Source organism: Amblyomma mixtum, chromosome 9 (assembly GCF_055824585.1).
Source record: "Amblyomma mixtum isolate Tamu chromosome 9, ASM5582458v1, whole genome shotgun sequence".
In the NCBI taxonomy this organism is placed as follows: domain Eukaryota; kingdom Metazoa; phylum Arthropoda; class Arachnida; order Ixodida; family Ixodidae; genus Amblyomma; species Amblyomma mixtum.
This window is the reverse complement of record NC_143020.1, coordinates 119,346,218-119,371,199: the sequence shown is the minus strand read 5'-3', so window position 1 is coordinate 119,371,199 and position 24,982 is coordinate 119,346,218. Positions and strand designations below refer to the sequence as shown.

Here is a 24,982-nt window from a genome sequence, read left to right as displayed (position 1 = left end):
TGTCGCGCAGTTTATTGGCCGAGCGCGAAAGAGCAGCGAAGTCGCCAAGTCATTCACTAGAAAACGAGGGACGACAGTCGATAAATATGCCATGAAAGCGATGAACGGCTTAGAGTGATCAGGCGGCAGTTGATGGACCATAGAGCTTGTTTGAGTGTGAATATATGTTTTTATTAGTGATTAATGAAGAATATTGAGATTGTATCGCTGAAAAAGAAGCAATCTAGAGAGCAGGATGGCTTTGGGAGCAAACGGGAGCTGAGGAGGTCCTGGATATAACGAACAAGAAGAAAAGCACATGGGCAGGGCACGTATTGTGGTGGCAAGATAACCGACGGTTTCTTAGCTTAACGGAATGAGTTACACGAGAAGGTAAGCTTGCCAGGTGACCGCAGAATCGTGTGCATAAACATGATTATGACGTTGCAGTCGATTTATAACATTAAAAAATTATTCTAGGTGTCTTCATAATTATCATTACACATCTGCATTGGCCACCCAAAACGCCATTTTTTGAAGTGAAGTTGCTCAAAGGCGCATTTTGCTTTCTGCACAGCCTTCACATTACGTTGGCTAAAAGCTCCTCATTTATCTGAATTGCTACGTCATAGCTTCGCGGTCCCTTCGCCCCACATTGTAAAGCAGAAAATAATTATAATACCGGATAGAATAAAGACAAACTTATGTTAATTCAGTATAGTGGACGGTCATCGAAAGTTCTGTGGGCGTTAATGACCTTCCTCGGGGATATTTCGAAATGACAAAATCGCTTTCCGATTTAACCTGATGTAGATCACCAGATCACCGATTGTAGTTCAGAGCGAATGGCAACTTTAAAACGATAAAGTGCACGGCGTTATTCACTGCTGGTCGCAAAAATACAAAGTCCGGTAGCGGTCGATGTGAAGCTTTCACCGACCTTTGTAATGCGTTATTTATAGGCGCGAAACCAAAAGCTGTCAATGAAGGAGCTTAGCGACTCGCTCTTCTGTACGGGCAGCGCCGGCCACAGAAGAAATGCTCGGTGTCGCTGTAGTTCTGCATTTGCTGGCGTGGAGCAACGCACGTAAGTTATTAATTTGTAAGGCTACAATTATTACGGGTTAGCCTGAATTATTTATTTGTTTTTATTTGGAAGATACTGCAGTCGCGGCAGATCAAGCAGGTGGGAGCATACAGATACAAAGTTTACACAGCAGTGCTTTCAGAAGCATACTTCAAACGTGAGTTTGGTTACAAAAAATGGCAGGCACAACGTTTTATCAAGAGCAGAAAAAAGAACACACACACATCAACAACACAAGATTATGATAAGATTACACATTAGTAACAAATGCTTACTTGCAAATGACTGTCTTCCAACTCCTTTCGTTATTTTCTGGAGGCTCAGGTTTAGAGAGTCATACGAATGTAACACAACCCAAAGCCCACTTCTCTTCAGATATTGAGCTAGCGAGTTTATAAAAAGATCGACAGAAAAATATGAAGTGGTGGTCGAGTTTTCAGTGATGGGCAGGAAATGCAATAGCATGTTTATTTCACTCGCCAATCTATTGCAGCTGTGATTATATACAAATTTTAGCACTACTGTATTCATGATTTCATTCTAATTATGATTTTGTTCCCTCTGATCACTTCTTTTATTAACTGTTCCTGCGTCAATCGTAGGCAGCTTTATATGAGCTGGGTCATTCTTAGTCCGGCCTCTTCCTCCTCTACTCTAGAAGTGGAAAGGACGAAGGGGGGGGGGGGAGAGTAGAGAGGTGCCAAGAAGATAGGTGGCCGGTTGGCAGGTGACAGGTGTGGAAGGCGGCAGCTGTGACCACCTGCCCGGTGTGACGTGGACGATAGCCAGGTTTTCACTCTATGAAGGCTCCTGGGATATCGCATAAAATAAAAAAAGAAAAGCAATGCATGGTGTGCGATTGGCTGAGCGTTGAGGGCCTTGCATGTGATCCACGTCGCAAACGCTGTATCGTCTATCGAGCGGATAAGACCAATAGAAGAGGAGGGAAAAAGAGAGATAAGAAATATGCACAGGTGTCAGGCAAACTATACCGGGTGTCCCAGCTAACTTGAACCAAGGGTTTAAAAATGAAATATTGGGGTCAGGAGAGTGAAACTACCTGCATATTGGTGACAGGCATTTGGCGCACCACAGGAAATTTTTTGTATTGCAATTACTTAACTAGTAATTAAAATAATTTTTTTTAAATTTTTAATATTGACTTTAGACACTAAGTGTGATTCGCAAAGTTGGAGAGCACTTTCAGAAACCCCCATTCCATTATTCGCCATAAAGAAAACCTTACGTGTACCTCTTTTTTCGAGCTCGAAAGAAAGCCCGCGAAATACAAAAAAAACCACGTGACGAGCGCATTCGCGCGCCGCGATCGTGCTGCTCTCAACCGTGCTTTCAGTGAACGAAATCAGCTCCGGTATTCATTCGGCGGCCCCGTTTCAGAGGCAGGCCGATATCTTGGTGGTGGTTTCTTCGGCCGTGTCAGCCAGTTCGCGCGTGACGGTGTAAATTGCAGCGAGTGCGCTGCGCTTTGCAGTCGCGATAAAGACTGCCAAGCTCGAAGTTTTCAAATGAGAGGAGTTTTATTTGCCAGTTGCAAAGAAAATAAAAGTGGCGGTTTATGGCTTGGCTGTGCGGCGATGACAGCCGTGGCATGCGGTTGTCCTGACTCCATTTCATTTCGGTTTCTTACCAATTATAAAAAGTGCTCGAATAGGTCACCTTGTGCGACGATACAGCTATGGCATCTTGTAACCAAATCAGCCGTTGCATTTCGTATGACAGCCTCAGGCATGTTTAAACAGACTTCCGTTATTTTGTCTTTAAGGTCTTGCGGTGTGGAAGTTGGTGTGCTGTACACCTTGTCCTTGATATGACCCCACAAAAAGTAGTCCAGAGGTGTCATATCAGGAGACCTGGCTGGCCAGTTCACGGGACCTAGTCGTCCTATCCATTTCTGCGGGAACGCTGCGTCGAGCCAGGTCCGAGCCTTGGCGCTGCTGTGCGCGGGGGCGCCATCGTGTTGAAACCACACATTTGTGGCCCTGGCGAGCGGTAGATCCGAAAGGAAGTCGTCAACGGGTCCTCTGAGGATATCATTGGTGTAGCGATCTGCTGTCAGCGTCTGGTCGAAAAACACAGGCCCGATCAAAGTACCGTCGAAAAGTCCACACCCAACACTAAATGACCACTGGTACTGGTGCTGCGTCTGTAAAACCCAGTAGGGATTTGAATCGCTCCAGTAATGAGCATTGTGCAGGTTCACCTGTGAATTGCGCGAAAAACTAGCTTCGTCACTCCATATCACTTTGTTCAAAAAATCCGGGTCGTCCTGCATCTTTATCAGAATCCAATTAGCAAAATCGGTCCTGTTTTGGAAGTCCCGTGGCAACAGATTTTGATGAAGCTGTACGTGGTACGGATGCAGGCGGTGTTTGCGCAGTATTCGCCAAACTGATGACCTGGAGACTCCGGTATCCTCGCTCACGCTGCGCACGCTTGCTTGGGGTTCCAGAGCGAACAGCGATAAAATATGCGTCTCGAAGTCCTCGTCAAAAACAGGTGCTCTGTGTCGTGTGGACGTAAAACTGCCCATCCGTCGCAGCGTCTCGAAGGCACGCAGGATCGTTACTGAACTTGGCCGCCTGCCTGGGTGCCATTGTTGCATAAGGTCTGCAGCGCGCCTTCTGTTCCCATGACATGCACCTAGAGCCAGAACCATGTCTGCTTTCTCTTCATTTGTAAACGGCATGTCTGCAGTGCTAGTAATCACTACACCAAAGATTCAGTCTCGCATGAGAGTGGCATAAGAAGAGCACACGACAAACTGTGCTTCACCGCTGCTTCCAGCTTTCAAAATCCTCATTAGGAAACTGCAACACACAGCCGCCAACACCTCGCGGCGAAACATTATTCCCTGTATTTCTCTTTTGCTTCTGAGTGACAAAGCAGACTCGCCATCTCAGTATCTTATCAGATTGGGACTAAGTCGTCGTCGCCGGGTGCCAACTAGCTGACGCGGACGAAAAACCCCCGCCAAGATATCGGCCTGCCGCTGCAACGGGGCCGTCGAATAAAGGCCGGAGCTGATTTCGTTCACTGAAAGCACGGTTGAGAGCAGCACGATCGCGACGCGCAAATGTGCTCGTCACGTGATTTTTTTTGTATTTCGCGGGCTTTCTTTCGAGCTCGGAAAAAGAGGTACACGTAAGGTTTTCTTTATGGCGAATAATGGAATGCGGGTTTCTGAAAGTGCTCTACAACTTTGCGAATCACATTTAGTGTCTAAAGTCAATATTAAAAAATTTAAAAAAATTATCTTAATTACTAGTTAAGTAATTGCGATACAAAAAATTTCCCGTGGTGCGCCAAATGCCTATCACCAATATGCAGGTAGTTTCACTCTCCTGACTCCAATATTTCATTTTTAAACCCTTGGTTCAAGTTAGCTGGGACACCCGGTATAAACGATAGCTAGAACGACAGGCGTTTTAGACGCCGCTTAATTTGCGTGATTTATAGCCCGTCAACGCTTACCTGACAGTCTAATATGTTTTTCTCAAATTTCGCACAGAAAAACAGCTCTTAGTTTATCCGAGCGTAGTGGAAGAACGAACGACCGATACAAATTTGGTGGTTCGAGTCAGCGACATCACTCTCAACTTGGAAAAGAGCTCAGTATTGGCAGAAAGGCTGCTTTTTGCTACGGACGCAGGAAGTGGGTACCATTTGGAGACGGTAAGTTAAAACGAACTACTCCAGTCTTCTCTGTAAACATGCAACCAGTTTCGATTCCGTATAGTTGTGTTTTTGAAGTTTGGAGCTGAAGTCATGATCTTAGTACTCGTTCACTTACGATAAACGCAAAGGTACATTTAAGCGCGAAAATGTGCTTTGGCTCGTTGGTTTATGGGGCTTACAGTTCCAAAGCGACACAGGATATGAACCACGCCGTTGTGGACTGCCCGGGATAATTTAGTCCACCTGGGTTTCTTTAACGTGCACTGAGACCTCACTTTAAATGGGCCTCTAACATTCGCGTTCATCGTAATGCGACCGCCGCGGTCGGGATCGAACACGTGGCAGTCGTATTAAGGTGGGGGCAAACGCTATAATCCCATGTACATGAGTGAATTTAGCGATAGTGAAGCTTCAGTTATATTTGCAGTAGTTTATAAGTGCGACAAAATGATAGTTTATTCGTTCACAGTTTATTTTAAATTGAGTAGCTACATTTTCATTTATTTTGGGCAGGTGAGATGTTTCGGCTGCAACCAGAAAGCTGTGCAGTGTAAAATAAAAAGCGAGGGACAAAAACCAGAATTAATTATTCCTGCACATTTTTCCTACGCACCGATTCCAGCATACAGCAATAAAAGATGTGCTTTATATTTATATACCCGGACAAGGGCACATGTTCGCATTTGAAGCAGTAAAAACATTAAAGCTTGCATTTGAATGTCGTTTTGTCGAGTGCGGTATCGGGACCTCAGGATAGGCAATCGATGGCATTTCAATCTTGCCAAGTGGTAGACTTGAAAGTCAAGCTTTTCTTATTGTGACGTTTGAGTTCTTCGTCATAACTACGTATTATGTTTTTCAGCGATCCCTTTTCAAGAATACCTAAAATTAAAGGGTCCTCAATGAAAGAAGTATTTCAAGAAAAAAATGTCAGCTATCCGGAATCTTAAAATAATTCAAATAAGCTAGCTTATTAGCTATAAGTTAATCATTATCTTTAAACTATCACAGTAGAGTGGTTAGAGCCATTGACGAGCAGGTAGCATGCTGAACAAGTTGATGCCGGTTTTGGAAAAGAAGGAAAGGTCGCATTTAACATACACTCAGTTCGAGAAAATGAATGGCTTTTCTCCGGAGAAAATTGAAACAGCTTGCGAGATGTGAGACAAATACAGTGCTCACGAAAAGTTCACTGGAGACATGTTCTAACGCCAACGGCGGCGAATTACAAATGTCTGCATGCGCTATTATACAGCGTGGATTGTCTGCTTTGTATAATCGGTTGCAACAAATGGCGGCCATATAGTCGGCGCTGACTATCTTTCCTGTTGCACTGAGCGACGAATGGAACGCAAATGTATGCGCCTCTACAACTGACGCGATGGTTGGAATTGTTCGCCCTGCGCATTAAAATATGTCCCCAGTGGACGTTCAGTTTGCACTGTATCTTCGGCACACCTTATGCGATACGTTGCGGTTTCCGCGGCAAAAAGCGCTAGATGTGCTCTCGCTGTGCGGCTTTTGAGAACGAGGTTTCCTTTGTTTCAAAAAATAATGCGGCATTGCCTTATTCTTGGCTAACGGTCAGCCTAACCGTCAGACTATGCCAATTAAAAAGTTTGTTACTAAAATTTAGCTACTTAACTGGATAGTCAGCATGCTTTTCAATACTACCGACGCCAGCCGCAGCTGGACGATTGTGCCTGAAAAAAGTTTTCTTTCGTTTTTTTTGAAAACATGTTCGATAGTGTTCGCTGAAACGTCCGGCATATTGTTTTTTCAGCTAAATCGCCTGCTAAAAGAGCTGATTGCCTCTTTTCTTACCATGTGCATATTGTAGTTTTCGCACTGCAATATGCGAACGCGATTCGCGGGCTCTGTAATTGCAGCTTGTTGCTTAATTATTATTTCAGCTCAAAGTAAGGTAAAAATGCAGAAAATATGCGCGGGTTATGGAGCGCTGACTAACCGCTGGTATTAAGACAGCTGTAAAAGATCATCACGAATCTGCAGCTAATTCGCATGCGTTCAATTACGCTTTTCGCAGCGTAAAAGGAAAAAAAATAATTAAATGTTGTACATGGTTACGTCTAACAGTTGCCGTTATTTAAGAGTGTGCGCTGTTGGGCGAGTCGGTCAATCATGACGAACAAAGGGTACTGTGCACACACAAAGACGAGAAGGGTACACGACTGTTTGTTGTGAACCCTTAGCCTGCTTAGTCAACAATGTATTTGATGCCAATTGCACATATAGTTTCTTAACAACCCATTGCTATGCTTTGTCACGAATTCCAAAAGTTTTAATTTTATTTGTAATATCTAAAACTATGTCCCTTCCTTAGTCCTGTCTTCCGCGCGCTGTGCCTTCAGTTCTAAAACTATGATTCATATATGATTCAAATATCAAAGAATATTGATTAAGAAGGTACAAGTGCTCACCATTTTTTCGCTCACAGATTTCTTCCGCCAGTGCTCAATGTTCTTCACTTGCAGTCAGTGATAGCCCTCAGTGAACTGTCACTTCGGCAACGGCCTCATGTATGAACATTTCCAGATCGACACAACTTCCATCCGAGAGAATATCTATCACGACGTTGACCGACAGTCCTCTGTGCACGTACACCACAAGGATGGATCACTGCATATTGTGAGTTATGCAGCACATTTATACGATATTCAACAAAGAGAGAGAGAGAGAAAAGGACGGAAAGGCAGGGAGGTTAACCAGGCGATGCCCAGTTGGCTACCCTACACTTGGGGAGGGGAACAAAGGGGAAAAAAGGAAAAAGAGCGGCAAGGAAATGAGTTGTCTAAGTGTCCAGCGACCACTATGTCACAGGGACAGAGGGCGCGCACTGAAAACTTAAAGATTATAGGCGGGAATGCAACCCCGAGTCCCTTAAGAAAGTCAGGAGCGCTTTCACCGCTTTCCGTTGTCTGGAAGGTTGTGTCCAAGGCCCCAGAACGTTAGACTCTGTTAAAGGACGCGAGTCCAAGCGGAGCAGAGAAGCACTTAGGAAACCGCGCTCTGCTCAAAACGAGGGCAGTCACAGAGGAGATGGCTGATCGTTTCGTCACAACCGCACTGGTCACATGCAGCAGAGTCAGCCATTGCGATGAGATGGGAATAGGCGTTTGTGAACGCCACTCCCAGCCACAGGCGGCACAACAGCGTAGTATCACTGCGGGGGAGGCCGAATGGTATATGATGTTGGAGCAAGAGGTTGAAGTGATGCGAGCGGGGTGTCCAACCTCCAGGGGCAGACCACGACGTTACAGTCAGGTTTCGGGCGAGCAGTTGAAGGTGCCTTGCTGCGTCAGCTCTTGTCAGTGGTATGCGGACAGTGTTGGTTGTATCGTGAGCCGATCGAGCAGCATCGTCAGCTAAGGCGTTACCAACAATGCCGCTATGGCCTGGTACCCACTGAAAGATGATTTCATGATCTTGTTCGATTGCCTGGTGGTGCAGATATCGTATCTCCGCTGTAAGTTGCTCATGGTCGCTATGTCTCAAGGAAGATTGAAGACATTGTAGGGCAGCTTTTGAATCACAGAAAACAGCCCATTTTTGAGGTGATTGTTGTGAGATATACTGTACCGCCGCAAGAAGTGCGGCCAACTCTGCTCCAGTAGAGGTAGTCCGATGCGAAATTTGTTGGTGAATTTGAGTCTGTCGCGCAGGAACGACCACAGCGCAAGCAGAACTAGTAGAGGTTACTGATCCATCCGTATAGACGTGAATACGCTCCGAATAATCGAAGTGGAGCATGGACAGTGTCAGTTGCTTAATGGCTGGCGTAGATAAATTTGACTTCTTCGCTATCCCCGGAATAGCAAGGCGCACACATGGGAGCCGCATACACCACAGAGGAGAGGGAGGTAGTGCTGCCGGGGTGAACTGTTGTGGGATCGACGACTGTTGCGTCTTTATCACCTTTGCAAATGCAGAATGTGGTCTCTGCAGTGGCAGAGGCGCAAGGTGATGCTGTGGAATCCTTGAGATATGACGTATGTGCATTCGCAAGCAGTCTAGGACAATATAAGTAGAGATCGGGTGGTCTTTGGCGAGTGCAATGCTACCCAGTGTTGATGCGCTCCGAGGGAGACCTAGGCATGTGCGAAGGGCCTGACCCTGCACTGACTGGAGGGCACGCATGTTAGTTTTGCACGTGTTCTTATCACGAATAGCATATGCATGGGCCTATATAGCTCTCTCTTCAAAGAAAATAGCGAGCTTTCAGAATATCGAGAGTTGAGGAAAGACAACTTCAGTGCACTCTAAGTTAAATTCAGTTATTAATTATACGTGCGCGTCTTATTTTTACTTTTTCTTGAAGAAAACGTGTATATCTTGCTAAAGTCTGTAAATCCTATACAGATACTATTTCTTGCAAAGAACATTAAGTCTTGACGCCTTCCTAAATATCAAGTAGTACTATGCGCTGTGCGAGCTGCGCAACTAATAAACCGGCAGCTGATGGCCGTGTAACTGCCCTGGCGCCAAATAACTTTGCATGGGGATTATTAATGGTGCCAAAAAGCAATACAATTTCTCTTAAACAAGCCATGTTATTTGTATGCGCAGCAGGAAAATTAGGCGCTCACTTAATTAAAGAAAAATCTTTTTTTTTGGCAGCAAATTCACTAACAAGATAGCTAATATTAGTGGAATATTACTGGAAGATAGCTAGGCTTTGTTTTTTTCTTTGTGCAATACACTAATTTCATGGCATCTAAGATAGCTATTTTAGGGTTCTCATTAGAAGAATGTGTGCCGTGCCGTACTTGTCATATACTGAATGTCGATAAGGGAAGAAGTCTATTTTCATACTCCCAAATGTATAAGTAAGTTCTTGCAGTACCTTCCGTTAATGGGTTCTAGACATTACATTTGTTGGGGCAACAGTATACCTATACGCACTTTCTCCTGACCCTAGTTGCACAGAAAGCAATTACTGTATTGCTGGCTGCCCATATTTGAAAAAAATTTTCGCCATTGCTCCCCATCAGGAAGGCATTATCAACAACAAGTTGAGAATCAAGCCACTCGCAGAAGCCGAGCGCTCGTCGCACGGCCAAATACTTCACAGCCTCTACGAAGTTGAGGAGATCAAAGAAGACCCGGAAAAACGGGGTAAATATGGACCCTTACTTTTAGAGGGTTATCTCTCAAGCCGAAGCTTCCCGACTGACGCATAGTAGTAGCTGTTAAAGCGTTGGAGACCAAGAGAGTTTTCCACTTGGGTTGGTCAGTCATACAAGCGCTGTCTTCACGCGTTCCTTTTTCTGTCCTCGTCCTTTGTACCAAAAAGCCGAACTAGCCAAATTATTCAGAGAATTGATTTCTTTTTGACAAACAAAAAGCCGCAGTAACTGTCTCACAGCTCGGAATTTTGACCACCTAATTATCGCTAACGTTAATACACATCGCGAAGCACACGGACGACTTTCGCCTTTCGCCTTCAACCAAAAGGCAGCCGCCTCGGCCGGATTTGAACCCGGAGCCTCCGGCTCAGTAGCCGAGAGCACTAACCCCTTAGTCACCGCTGCGGGCTCGTCGGCCGGGAACGAGCCTGTGCTGTTGTTGTCGAATGAAGAATCAAGAAGAAAGTTCAAGGGCGTATGGACAGCTCCCAGCAAGGCGGCCAAAACCACAACTATTAGCAGACAGAGGCGAGTTGACAGATATGTGGGAGGAAAGAATGAAAGGAAAAGCGGGCGTCAGCAACCCCGTAGACCGATGCTACCACGACCCTAGCTGGTGCTGCTGCTGCTTCAGCAAAAGATACCCGAAATGAAAATAAAAATTGGTTTTGAGGAAATTAAGGGCTCAGTTCCCTCCCATGTCTCACTCACTCACTCGTGCCATGTCTCACTCGGACAACTCACTCGCGCCTTGAAGGAAGGGAGCAAGGCGGGTGGTGAAGAAGACAGATAGAGGTCAGTAGTGGAGGGCTCCGTAGTAATGTCGAAAATCGGGGGTGATGGCGAAAATATTTTTTATAAAATTTTTAGGAGGTTGTAGCGGTGGTTGGAGCTCTCAGTCCGGAACCCCATTGGCGTAGGCTGCTGTCCGGGCTCTTTCGATGAGTTGCTTTTCACTCGTTTCGTCCGAGCTGGTCAGAGCTGCCTCCCACCCCTCCTGCGTTGGCTGGTTATTAACAGTGATCGCCTGATTTCGTTGGCAGGCCCATACCATATGGTACAGGTCTGCCTTCTCCCCGCAGAATTTGCATCGTGAGTCAAATGTCTTCGGGTCTATTTCGTGTAGTCTTCGTCGGTTGTTGTAGCTTTCGGAGGTGTATTTCCTCCCCTTTGTCTAGTGTCTTGGCCGCCGGAGGGTAGAACCGACGTGATAATCTTAAGTGTCGGTGTAAGTAGTGGTCTAGGAGTAGTGGTTCCACGGCATCTGTAGTGGGTGCCCGGGGCAGAAATGCTCGGGCTCAGGCATGTGCGCTCTCGTTCCCTGGGATGCCCTGGTTACATGGTATCCATGTTATTTTTTTTTTGTGTGTGGGTTGGTAGCTACGGGTGTAGCTATCTTGCAGGATTTCTCGGCGGACAGCTCCCTCGCGCCTTGAGGGAAGGGAGGAAGGTGGGTGTAGAAGAAGAGAGATAGAGGTCAGTAGTGGAGGGCTCTGTAGTAACGTCGACCATCTCGGAATCTTCGAGAGCAATGGCTCTATGACAAAATCAGGGATATGTGCAGTGGAGTGGCGTGCAGAGGGAAGAGTAAGGTCAAGAGAAGGGCGCAGTAATTATCTCAGTCCTGAGCGGCACATGAACCACGTCGTAAGAGGAAGAAGTAAAAAACAAGCAGGCTTTTGAGGAAGGAAATGGCGCAGGAACTGTCGCAGTTCTTGGTGAACAGGTCAGGCATGCCGTGAGGAAGCGTAGCCCAAGCGTAGCACGTAGCCCTCCACTACGGCTTCCCTTTTAGCCTGGGTAGCTTTGGGACGTTAATATCTATGTAAATGACCTTATGTCTACTGATGATAATGCCGTATTTGTATTATATGTGGATGATTCAAGATTGTTCTTTAGCCCAACTAATGAAGCTGATTTATTTAAAATGGCAAATAATGCGTTGTCAAAACTACTGAAATGGTCCGAAACAAACAGCTTAAAAATAAATGGGACAAAGCAAAAACAATTTTATTTCCGCCTAAAAATAAACGCTTGGCCTTTAGTCGTGAGCTAAAATTAGGACCTAATGGAATATTTAACGTGAAAAAACATAAAATACTTCGTGTCGTATTCTCCAGTCAGATGACATGGGACAGTCATGTTGAGCAAATGGCTAAAAAACTCTCATCTGCTGTAGGAGCCTTATTTCGAACGCGTGATCTCTTTCCGATATCCATTAGACTATAAATTTACCACGCACTCTTCCGTTCACACCTTAACTATTGCACACTAGTATGGAGAACTACAAAAAAAAAAACGTCGGTACACTTTTGCGTCTAGAAAAAAAGCCATGCGTTGCATAAACAATGTGCCATATTTGCATCCTTCAGCCGCACTATTTCGTCAGCATCATGCCATAAATATCGAATCTGTTTACAGTTACCGCCTCCTCTACCACTTCTACTTTGCTAATAAAATGTATGAAGAATTCCTAATGAAACGCTTAGGTGCAGCGTTGCGCTGCAATAATTCTAAAACATGGTTGATTCCACACCATCGAACTAATTACCATCTCCATTCATTAAGCTATACAGTGTCACTGTTACCAAATAAGATCAGTCTATCGAGTTTTAATAACGCTCGAATAACACGTAAAATCTTGCGTTCGGTGTTTCCGGAGGGACCCGTGTTTGCTGTTTCTGGCGTAAAATGGTAACGCGTATAATAAATACATACACGTGGTAGTTTAACCTCTCATATGTGCAATTATCGCTTTTTTTGCAGTATCATATACATGTTAACCCTAGCCTTTGCATAACATCCCGATATCTTTTTTGATTCATTTACTTCACCTCTTGTTTTTGTAAATCCGTGATAAAATGTGACTGTGATAAAACGTGATAGCAATTGATATCTTGTACAAATTTTTTTTTTGTACTGCTGTCACTGTTGCCTGGCGCCGGCTTCCAGGCTTCGTCAAGCTGTTGCTACAGCTTTTAGCCTGGGATACCGTCAACATCGTGAAATGTTGAAAATAAAGGTGAATTCAAAAACGCTTAGAGTGTAATGGATGCACTTTCTTGAGTTACGAATTTATTGTTGGTTACGTGGATGGAATGTGTTTTCATTCCGCACTACCGGTACTAGTTGTGTTGGCACACTCATTTGTTGAATGCTGTAAAACGCCTTGCTTACTCCAAGTTTTCTAAAGGTGAAATATTTACGACGCGGTTGAAACGGGAAACGATAATTTCTTACCGTAGGTCGACCTGTCGTTACATGGTTTTTATGAATAATAAATTTTGTTTCCCAGCTTCCAGTGCTCATTCCTCTGTCTTGACGACACTAACGAATATTGCAAAGTGTAAGTATTGCTTTCGTTTGTACCTGCTTTTACTTTTGCACATTTAAGCGAACTTTCAGACAAGTTTCAAGGCGACTACAGCAGCTGGTGTAAAATTATACCCTATAGAAAATGCCCTAAAGCTTTTACTCCTGGCATCTCTCGTGGTGAAAGTTACTCTTGTATTGCTTTAAATATAACCGTTCTTGCTTTTCAAAGAAAACTATCCGAGATAGGGAGAGGAGTGAATGCAGTACTAACATCTTGAAGAACTGAGTTTCAGTTTCCGGGTTTGTCGTATGCCAAAATGAAGGATTACATTTTTTTTTGCGCTCTTAAGAAAGACCAGATGCCTTTTCACATGTATGCAGATAGGTGAGCGCGAGACCTGTCTAAACGGTCTTCGTGGTAGCGCTAGCCGAAACGGCAGCCTAAATGTGATGACGCTGTTGACCGTGACTCAAAACAGCCAATTGCAGAGCGCACGTTCTAGAAGGCGAGAACTCTGGGAAAGAAAGATGCTGCATATGATTATATGGTGGGGAGCTAATAAAAGCTTTAAAGTACGCGGACTGCGGCTGTCGGAGTCTCCTAAACCAAGAAACTGTGCAATATTTTTGTCGTATATTTTAATAGCCTTTCCTCCTACGAAGACGTCAAGGCCAAATAATGTTTCGAAGTTCGTAGTGGATCTGCACATCATTTCCGACGAAGAGCACCAAGCGAATTTCGTAAACGAAGAAGAGCTGATAACGTACTTGGCAGTCATGACGAATGCGGTAAGCCCGCGTTTACTGTTATTTATGCTTAGCATTCACTATTAAGAAGCATGTAGAGAGCATGTACGAGGTCTGTTAGAAAAGTATCCGACTTTATTTTTTTTTTGCGAACACGTGATGGATATGAAACAAGCGCGCTTACAGCAGCCGACCTTGAACCCTCGTGCGCATGCACGAATTTTTTCCCGCCTGCCGATAGCGTCAGTCGCTGGGAAGCAGTGCGCAGTGCTCTCGTCGGTTTTTTGTTGCAAGGAAAATGTTGGAGCGAGAGGAGCAGCGCTACTGCCTCAAATTTTGCCAGAAACTTGGCGATAGCCAAGTGGAAACCATTCGAAATGTTCAGACGGCTTTCGGTGATGATGCTATGAGCAGCACACAGATTAAGCAGTGGTGCAACTGGTTTAAAGACGGCCGCACATCTGTGGAGAGAGAGCCACGCTCCGGTCGGCCATCAACATGCCGAAATGACCAGGTAATTGCCGAAGTGAACGCTGTGGTGAAGCGGGACTGTTGTGTGACTATCCGAGAAAGTGCGGAAGAGGTGGACATCTGCAATTTTTCTGCACATTCCATTATCACCGAAGATTTGGCCATGGAGAGAGTTGCGGTGAAATTCGTGCCGAAGCTGCTGACGGTGGAGAAAAAGCAGCTTCATGTTGAAGTCTCACAGGAGATGCTGGATTCCACAAACAGTTACCCTGACTTCACCGACGCCGTAATCACTAGTGACGAGTCTTGGGTGTACGGGTACGACCCGGAAACCAAATCCCAGTCGTCACAGAGGACGCATTCCACGTCACCAAGACCAAAGAAGGCCCGCCAAGTGCGCAGCAATGTCAAAGTGATGCTGACTGCTTTTTTGACTCCCTCTGTGTGGCACACCAAAAGTACGCACCCCACAGGATCAAAGAATGACTAAAGAGTACTACAGGGGTGTCCTCCATCGCCTACGTAGTGCTGTGCGGCGCAAGAGACCGGAATTGAGGTCAACAATAAATTGGCGCATCCCTCGCGGAATTGCTTCTGCACATTCCTCGCATTTGATTCAGACTTTTCTGGCGAAAAACCAGACTCCTGTAGTTCATGGTGGAAAAAACAGCGCAAACTTAGACAGAAAACACAGAAAGAGGGGAGACACTACAAGCGCTGACTCGCAACTAAGGTTTATTAGAAAGAACAGAACACAATATATACAAAAACCACCCACGACTGCGTACGTCATAACAGATTACGTGCAAGCGTGCAAGATAATCTAAACAGAAGCATCGCGCGTGTGCACCCGGTTATTTAAGTACCTAAATTCCAATTCTGACAAGGCCACTGAAGGATCGCTCACGCACCGTTTGCCGGTTTTTCGGATAAAGAACGCTTCCATCAGCTCCCGGGTCACCTTATCTTGGTGGAAAAAAAGCACGTCAGTTTTCGGGAAAAGGGGTGTGCATTTGCAAACCCGGCAGTGTGCGGGAAGGTTGTCTCGCGAGTCACGGCCTCGGCGGGATTGTTCTTGAGGGCTTTCAGATACGTGGATGATTTTTTAGTCATCGTGGAAGGGTCTGACCCTGCAGCGAAAATGGCTGACGTTCTGAGGGTGTTCAGACAGTTCGGCCGTGGTCTAAGTTTTACTACGGAGGTTTCTGTTGGCAACGAGCTACGCTTTCTTGACTTGTCCTTGAGAGCTACTCCGGGACACCTTTGCTGGATGTATCGCCCGCGCACCGTCAAGCCACTCCTCGGTTATGAGTCAGGGCACTCAAAACTAATCAAGGACGGTATCGCTGTTTCGTACCTTAAAGCCGCCACATCTAGGTCGTGCCACCACCGTGTTGCGGAAAGTGTGTCAGAGCAAGTGGTACGATTGAAAAGCAGCGGTTTTCCCGACCACGTCATCTCCAGGGCAGGAGAAAAAGTTCTGAGGTGGGTTAAGACAGGAGTCAACGGAAGAGGCCGTGTTGACAGTGAGCGCCGTAGGCCAGCCGTCATTCCGTACGCTCACAGGCTTTCCCACGGGTTAAAGAGCGTGGCAAAGAGGTACGATGTTAGGGTGGTGTTCTCGGCTCCTAAGAAGCTCGCTGCAATTTGCCCACAAGTTGACAAAAAACTGGCGGCTGGTGTCCACAAGAATCGCAAGGCCTGTACAACAAAACATGTGGCGCCTTTCATTCCTTGCAAAAAGGGTGTTGTATATCGGTTGCCACTGTCATGCGGTAAGGTGTACATCAGGCAAACGGGGCGCTGTGTAAATGTAAGGCGCTTTGAGCACCGCAACCTACTCGGCAGTGACTCGCGAGACAACCTTCCCCGCACACTGCCGGGTTTGCAAATGCACACCCCTTTTCCCGAAAACTGACGTGCTTTTTTTCCACCAAGATAAGGTGACCCGGGAGCTGATGGAAGCGTTCTTTATCCGAAAAACCGGCAAACGGTGCGTGAGCGATCCTTCAGTGGCCTTGTCAGAATTGGAATTTAGGTACTTAAATAACCGGGTGCACACGCGCGATGCTTCTGTTTAGATTATATTGCACGCTTGCACGTAATCTGTTATGACGTACGCAGTCGTGGGTGGTTTTTGTATATATTGTGTTCTGTTCTTTCTAATAAACCTTAGTTGCGAGTCAGCGCTTGTAGTGTCTCCCCTCTTTCTGTGTTTTCTGTCTAAGTTTGCGCTGTTTTTTCCACCATGAATTCACACCAACTAGCCCAAATGTCTGCTTTGCTCCTGTAGTTCAACAGGCTCCTTACTCTCCTGATATGTCCCCCTACGACTTCTGGCTGTTTCCTAAAATCAAGAGGCCATTGAAAGGAGCGCGATTTCAGAAAAAAAAGGACATTATGGCTGCAACGACAGAAGAACTCAATTCCATTCCGAAAAGGGCCTTTTCGGAATACTTCCAACAATGGCAGCACCGCTGGGAGATGTATATGGAGTCCCAAGGAGACTACTTTGAAGGTGATTAGGTTTCTAACGCTCCAGTTATGCCAGTTTTTTTTCTTCGGCCAAAGGTCGGATACTTTTCTAACAGACCTCGTATAGCCGAAGGCGGGAAATGAAAGCGAATCGCTGATGTTCTAGGTAAGGGACACAGCAAACAAAGTACTTTCGACACAGAAAACAAAGTATCTAGATTGATGAAATTTTTGCAGCAGGAATTCATTTTCGTTTCTTTATATACGCTCCAACACAGCCTTATAGCACTCCAGAATGATCCTTTTCGTGGCATCTGTGACGACCAAGCAAGTGAAAAGTGTTGTTGATTCTGACCATCGTCCCAAAGTGTATTGCACATTCCAAATATTGGATATTAGTACTATCTTAAACAAGGTTTTTTTTTAATATATTCAACTATAAATGCCGGCATACAGCTGGGCGTCGTTTAGAGAAACATTCAGTTTCCTGATGTGTGCACCTATTCTTTTTCAAAAGTGAGTAGAAAGCTTGGTGACGTGACTCGCCGCAATTGGTGGAGGAAGAAAAAAAGGAGAGTAGCCAGCTACCCGAGCTGTGTTGCAGAGAGCATGCCGGAAGGCAAATGCAAGTAGCAGTGGGAGTATTTCACTCGTATTCATGGCAATGCGCCTGCAGCAGCCTCGGCCGCGAGATTTTCCGCAGTAGCATCAGACTCGAACTGCTTGGCGCACGCTACGGCAGTACCATAGAAACGGTGACGCCAGTCGCTCTCTGTTCTGATTGGTCCGGTTGGTAGCCAAATGGTATGAGGGAGCCTTCAATTGTGGCTTCAAAAAAAGTGATACAGAAGCCTCTTCTAACTCGCCTCTTTCCTTCATTCCGTAATACTTTAAGCTAACCATTATCGACGTGTTCGTTTTAATATCAGCAACCTTCGCGGAGAAATAAACTCAAAGGTAGTCATAGCAATTATAAATCGCCACAAACACTGCTTCAACGAAAAAAAATAATTATGCCTTCATTTCAGGTAAATTTAAGGTTTCTTGATATGCAAGCCCCATCTATATCTTTCAAGCTTGTTGGAGTAACCAACAGCACGGTGAGTTTCTTGTCTTCGGCATCCAAATGGGCCACTAGGGTGACTACCACCACATGTTTTTAAGCAAAAAAAATAACGTTTGCATTAAACTATACAGGCATGTTTTCATTGTGAACGGCAATTTTGTAAAAAAGTTAGAGATCTAAGCCCTTGTTAACCATTACCTAGTTCTTGCATCTTCAGAGTGCAAAACTTCTCTAAGGTTCAGAGTTTTTAAAAATAATATTATAAAAAAGAACTATTTCTCGAAACCATACGTTCGTTTTTTGACCAGAACAGAGATATATTTTATATATAGTTTGTAGTAAATACGTACAGTGCGTGCTGACAGCTGAAGAATGCTCACAGAAGAGGACTTGTTAGGAGACAGGTTACTTTCCGACGCCTCGTGGGCACATTTTATCATGTATACTCTATGTCCGAGTAAACGAATGAATGAATGAATGAATGAATGAATGAATGAATGAATGAATGAATGAATGAATGAATGAATGAATGAATGAATGAAAAAGAATAAAAATGCATTTCCCCTTTTAGAACGACACTTTTGAAAGCCACATTGTGGGCACCATAGAGGCGAACGAAACCTTATACGGACTGGCAAAGTATTACAAAGAGAAAAACATTCCCGGCGATGTGGTGTACCTTATTACTAAGTAAGTATCTGAGACTCTTTGAAACTAGAATTACTCTATCATCAGAAGTGATTCCGCACGCTCCTCAGAATGCGTGCGAATCTGGTGTCCGTATTTGGTTTCATCATTGCTGAAACGGGCACTGTTCCTGCTGTGTTGTGATCTGCAATGTATTTTCACAATCGGTTGCAGCCGAAACCTCGCAAGTATTTATGAGAATGGTACAGTCCAGAAGAACGTAGCAGGTGAGAAGATATGCCATTTTCACTGCTAACACCAAACCAGATTTTTACAGGAAGTGTGAAAAGCACAGGAGAATTTCCTGATGCCTTCAAATTTCCCAGGAAGGCTTAGTTCATGCAATATTTATCTGACACGATGAACTAAACATAGGGAGGTTATGTGCTTGGCCCTAGATTCCACATTTCGACACCACATCTGCTATTTTTTGCTCGTTGCTCGCCACGCTTTCGTTAATCTGTTGTTCACATACAGAAACACGTTCGCATATGTCATGTAGGTAAAGTGGGGAAATCTGTGAGGCTAATTTAGGCAAAAACAAAATGTCTATAATGATAAAATTAAGATATAACGACGAGATGCTGCCACCAAACAGATAACAAAGACAAAAGGACGCTTGGCATTTGAGACAGCTCTCCACAGCGAAAGTAACTTACCCAGAGCCTCGTTTGTCGCTCCTGCTAAATGTTTAAAGCCAGGCTACTTCGATACGCGCAAAGCCAGGGCGCCTTACTAATCGTTGTTATTATTATTACCGCACGCCGAAAATGGTGAATTCTCCACTGTGCGCCTTGCACACTCTCTTGGGCGCGAAAAAAAAACGTAATGAATGATATTCTACATTTTTAAGAAGTAATAATGAAATAACACTGTTGCATGGAGCAAGGATGTTAAATCTACAAGCCATCGAATTAAAGTGCAAAGACCCACCAAAATCTAAAAATGAATTATCACGTCTTTGTGGCCTTTCTTAGTTGCGCATGCGATGTTAGGCTCCTGTCATAATGACAAATACCACTTCAATCATTGAAGCAAATCATGCACATTGTCATCAGTTGCATCCAGTGGTTGAAATTTTGGCTGAAGGTCCTTTTTTCAGGACTTGCTTTCGTTGGCAAAGTGTGCACTCCACTAAGAGTCGCCGAGGGGGAAGATGTTGCCAGGTCTTACGATGGCGTCCACACGATGGCTCACGAGCTTGCTCATTCGTAAGTGAATTTTAGACAGCTTTGTTTCATGACTAACAACAAACACGGATGCAGAAACTGAGAAAATCCTCCTGACCATGCAGATTGGGTGCGTGGCACGACAATGGCACCGGCGAGTGCGCGTGGTCCGAAGGATTCCTTATGAGTTACGAGGATGGAGGCCCAAAAAAGTATCGCCTCTCAAACTGCAGCCAAAATCAAATCAGAGAAGTTGTGCGGTAAGTTGTCGAGTTCCTTCTTGTATTCTAGGAAGCAGTGAGGTTGGAATAATATGCACTTGTTGCTCTAAAAACTTCAACGCAAACGCTTTGGAAGTATTCACTGTTTTCAACCTGAGTGCGTAAAGGGCAGCCGAAAACAATGGCATAGACGAGATCAGAATGGAATAGAGTACAATAAGCGCTGTTCACAATTCGCCGCACGCTTGAATTGAAAACACGAAAACGGTAGAGAATGAAATAGAGATGAAACGAAACTCAGGTTCTGCGAAAAAGAAAAAGATTAAGGTGTGGGCGGCCACTTGTTGAAGAAAACACTTCATTGGGGCTGCTTAATGTAATAGCTGCTTTGATAAACCAGCTAGCACCACATGGATAGCTGTACATGGCAATGCCAATGCAAGAGAAACAGTTACATTACACCTAGGCAGAAGCGAACACTTGCCATTCTGCCACAGTATGATCCCAAACAGTAAAGACATGGACCGGTAGGCTGATCCACAGTCTGATAGTCAAATAAGATTAAAAAAGAAATGTGCCAGAGATGTTCGGGATTAGGCTGCAGATATTAGTGTGGATTGTGTGCCGGGGCCAAGGGGGGCGTAAATAAAGTTCAGAGGTAGCATTAAACTTCACTTGGTAAAATGAGCAAAAGAGACTTCAGATTTTGGTGTCCATCCCGCTGGCTGCAGCTCCTTATTGTCCAATATCTCTGCATGCCTTAATGTCATCGACTTGATGATGAAATGCATTTTCAAACAGCAAAACAAGTGGCTGTCCGTGAGCCGGGCAGGACAAATGGTGCTGGCAGCCGAGCTCAGTGTCCTTTCTTGGTAGTCGGGTGTTCGAGCCTTCTCACCAGGCCATCCTGGGGTTTTGTGCAGCGTTTAAAATGTGCATCCGAAGAAGCCACAGGAGCGATAAGTGGTTAGAATCTCTCTGGGGATCAGCGAGAATAAATGTTTTAGCACGCACAGAACATTTCATAGGTGATAAAGTGTAGCTACCCCGTCTGTTGCTTCCTTTGATGCCGCTAAACAGTTTCGAAAATCAGGTTACCTGCTTTACTAGGAGGTGAAAATGTGATGTGGTAAAAAGAAAAGGCCTGAAGCTGGAAACTGAAAACTCAGGTAGGAATTTGAGCGGTGCCAATACATCGCGTTGCCTGCATATGCCAACACACCTTTCTGTGGGCCATTAATTATAAGGCAGTTGTAAATGAAAAAACCACGAGTATGTAGAATTCTCTTAAATATATTCCAAAAAGCAAATTTTGGCAATAATAAAAAACAGGATAAATGGAGAATGTGCACAGAAATAAAACATTGGAGGGGACACCTAAGCTCCGTCTTAAGGTATGATGCGGTAGTGTAATGGGTTAATTCCAATATATGCCGAAGGTATTCTCTACTTTACACTCATAGATATCTTTGTGTCCTCGTACTCCTCCTGGCGCAGTGGCGCGCTGGCGCAGTGGTGCAGCGGTTAAGCGATGTGCCAATCTCCTGCGATGGCAGGTGCCCCAGCGGTGGGCCTTGTGCGACCCAGGTTCCTCTGTTCCTGACTGACCAATCATTAATCTGACTGCCACCTGCCACGGTGGGCAGTTAAATTCGTTATTGGTCACTCGGGAACAGCTATCTGGGTCGCACAACACGGTGGGCAGTTTGTTCACTACTCGGTGTGGGTAGGCTGTGGTGATGCCGCAAGGTCACGTGACACAGGTGGCCCACCTGCCTCCTAGGTTGCTTCTCTGGGAACCACCTGCCAGAGCAATGCTTGTGATTTTTCACGCACAACGCTCAAGCCGACAACGCTAACACTGGATTTTTTGGTTAACAGTGCTTTAACGCTATCATTAAAAAAAATAAATAAATGGACGATCAGATCATGGTGGAGCTAAACTCAGTATCTAGCCGCCGCGGTGGCTCAGTAGCTATGGCGCTTGGTTGCCGACCCGGAAGACACCGGTTCGATCCCGGCCACGGCGCTTCCATTTAGAAGAAGGAAATGCTAGAGGTCTGTGCACTGTGCGATGTCAGTGCACTGCAAAAGAACCCCAGGTGGTCGAAATTTCCGGAGCCCTTCACTACGGCGTCACCCATAGCCTGAGTCGCTTTGGGAGGTTAATTAAGCCCTCATAAAAAAATAAATTAAAGATCATGGAGCAAAGCTCAGCTCTTAACAAGGCTAAAGATAAGTTTACTGAGTTTTCAAGTAAGCCAAACGATTACGCTTAACATACCGTTTTTTTCCCTGCAGAAAACTGGACGACACTTGCATTAATGAAGTAGGAAGTGCAGCGCACAAGGTCAGTCCGAATGTTTTGCCCGGAACGAGCACAACTGAATGGCTTTACTGCAACCTCATTATGAAGAAACTGCGGAGGATCGTCTTCCCCGAGAAGGTGAGCAGGAATCTATACGTATAGGACAATACGTATCTATCTATCAGTCTATACAGATATATACGTATAGGATCGTATTCGATGCAGAAGTTTTGGTGGTATCCAACTATCACACAGCAGGAAAGCAAGCGTCCATACAATGCTCAAAAACGTGTAACGAGATCTACATGCTGCAGAATCATAATAGCTCCTAGTTTTTCCCCAGCAATGGTGGGGTACTTGTGGCCGATAAGAAAGCAGCATGGACGCAAGGGTCCTGGTTTGCAGGAGAAAAATTTTTTCCTCAGGACAAGAGTGGATAAATTTGTCGCTTGTTAACACATCATCCCTGTTCTAAAATCACACGTGAAATAGGACGCAGGTGGAACATAGAGTAACAGCGCTGAACTGGAAACTGAAGGTAACACAAGAAATGACATTATATATAGAAAAAGAGCGCATGGCGCACGAGAGCCGTTCAGCAAAGGGAGGAGTAACAGAAGTAAACAGTGGTTATTCGCGGAAGCGAACTGGTTTTAAGCAGAGGAAGAATAGGTTGGCTTACTCATACATTACCAAATCTGCCTATGCAAAATGTTTAATTAGATTATACTAGGAACCGCGTGAAGTCAAGTGAGAAAAGGTGATGTGATATGGAGCCAAGCTATTAAAAAAAAGCTACGTCAAAAATTAGACGCCCCCCTCCCCCTCTTCTCTGTCATTAACATGGCCCTTACTAGCTACTGCGAAGTGTTTAAAATGTGCTTTAGAACTAAGTGTTGGTCAATACGGGTACGGTATGAAATGCAATAAAACTTCACATTTTCGTACTAACTAATCCTCCACCGTACATAATAGCTCTTTTGCTAAGGTAAACCAGATATCTTCAGTTGTTAATAGCGCCATAATTTTTTGTTTAAAGCGACATTTCTTAAATAACTGTGAAAGGTCTCAGTAAGCTCGCAAAAATATTTTACGGCAATCACTGCAGCCAAAAATTGTAAAAGCTGTAATTGAAATTTCTTACCACATTTATGGCTTAAGTGTAAACGCAATTTACGAGCTCTGAGAAATCGAAAAATTATTTTCAGCACATTTGATCGGAATTGCCATGCTAGCGCGTTCTCAAGGTTTTATGTGAGGTGTGTGTAACCTATCGTGCCTTTGCAAGAACTTTTCATGCAACCAGAGCCTGAAGTGCAGTTTCCGAGTTAAACGAGGTGTGTTTACACCTCTCTTCACATCTGACAGGCTGCATACTGAAGATCGAGAGCTACGTTTTTTACAGACAAGTTATTTCACGGAAATTCATGGAACTTTGTTGCGCTTGAATACACGGACATACGAAATAGACAGCTGAGGAGGAGAATTTCCTTCTTTGCTGGAAATTCATTAGGTTAGCTAGTAAAGTGTCATCAGGTGGTTTCCATGACATCCGGCGAACTTTTCAAGGAGCTCCCACATGCTGAATATGCACCTTTAAATAAGAAAACACCGCTTTCATATAAATCAGCTCACTCTTAACTAGCCAAATGAAGCATTGTAACAATGAGCGTTAACAAGGCGCTGTACACGTGATGCGAGCGCAGGACTAGCGATATTTGGAACGAACAGCTCAACGGTTACGAAAAGCCGGCAATTCTAATGCACTCTTGGTGTCAGTGCTGAAGGTGTAGTCTGTAAAAAAGCATTATCTATGTCAGAACCCACCCGAGAAGTATAGCAGAATCACGGCCGCTCGATCTCCCTTGGGAGCGGCCTGCCGAATGCGCCTCGCGGCCTGTGATGGCGGAAGTACCAGCTTGCGCCGCCGCGGCAGCCGTGGCGCTGGCTATCGGTGAAGGAGTAGAAGCGCTGGCGGGGCGGTGTGCGCATTTTAACGGAATCGTTGCCTGCAGTTTTGCGGTGTATGCACTGCACCTCGCGGTATGCACTGGGCCTCGGAGCCCTGTGAGTTAGGGCTCCAAAATTTAATAAAAATTATATTTCGATCTACTGGTTCTTTATCCTGTAGTATTCATAATGGTATAAAGTAGGGAACGGGGTGGCCGGTTATAATTTCACACCTTTGGAAACGCAAATAAAATGAGCACGGTCGCGTACGCGGATGTTTGTCGATATCCGCGTGGTCGGTAAATTTCGCAGCACCGAAAGCTACGCAGAACACGCAACTGAGATCTCCATAACGACTACTTACATTGTCCACGCATGCTCAACTCATGCCCTTTGTTTACGGCACAGACGCACTTACTTTTTTCGAAGAAAGAGCGCCCTCAGATAACCAGAAATTTTTTTTACTCAGTAGGCGAGCAGTAACAATTCTCCGTACATTTCCGCTTATGCAGGACATAAATACATGTTGTAACGTGACGGCGAGCCGAAGACAAGACTACACGGCGAATGGCCATGACATGATTTAATAGTGGTGGTGGGCCTTGCGCGAGCGCTCCTGTACTCGCCACTGCTCGCTCTGTAGTCTTGTAGTTGGCGACAATAT

At 45.0% G+C, this 24,982-nt stretch overlaps 1 protein-coding gene across 1 annotated transcript; it reads left to right on the top strand.

The window, feature by feature from the left end:
• Positions 1 to 1,017: 1,017 nt before the first annotated feature.
• Positions 1,018 to 23,748, top strand: LOC149330981 (venom metalloproteinase Antarease-like). The gene is made up of 12 exons (XM_089559529.1): positions 1,018 to 1,066; positions 4,596 to 4,759; positions 7,319 to 7,411; positions 9,775 to 9,898; positions 13,871 to 14,013; positions 17,946 to 18,017; positions 18,555 to 18,673; positions 18,845 to 18,897; positions 19,773 to 19,881; positions 19,965 to 20,099; positions 22,362 to 22,506; positions 23,737 to 23,748. Exons 1-12 carry the CDS (start codon positions 1,018 to 1,020, stop codon positions 23,746 to 23,748), a joined length of 1,218 nt encoding a protein of 405 aa, XP_089415655.1.
• The last annotated feature ends 1,234 nt before the right edge of the window (positions 23,749 to 24,982 follow it).

Coding starts and splice junctions, on each gene's coding strand:
- LOC149330981 (XM_089559529.1), top strand. CDS start 1,018: ATGCTCGGTGTCGCTGTAGTTCTGCATTTGCTGGCGTGGAGCAACGCA. Junction 7,412..9,774: donor AGGATGGATCACTGCATATT/GTGAGTTATGCA, acceptor GCTCCCCATCAG/GAAGGCATTATCAACAACAA. Junction 9,899..13,870: donor AGAAGACCCGGAAAAACGGG/GTAAATATGGAC, acceptor ATATTTTAATAG/CCTTTCCTCCTACGAAGACG.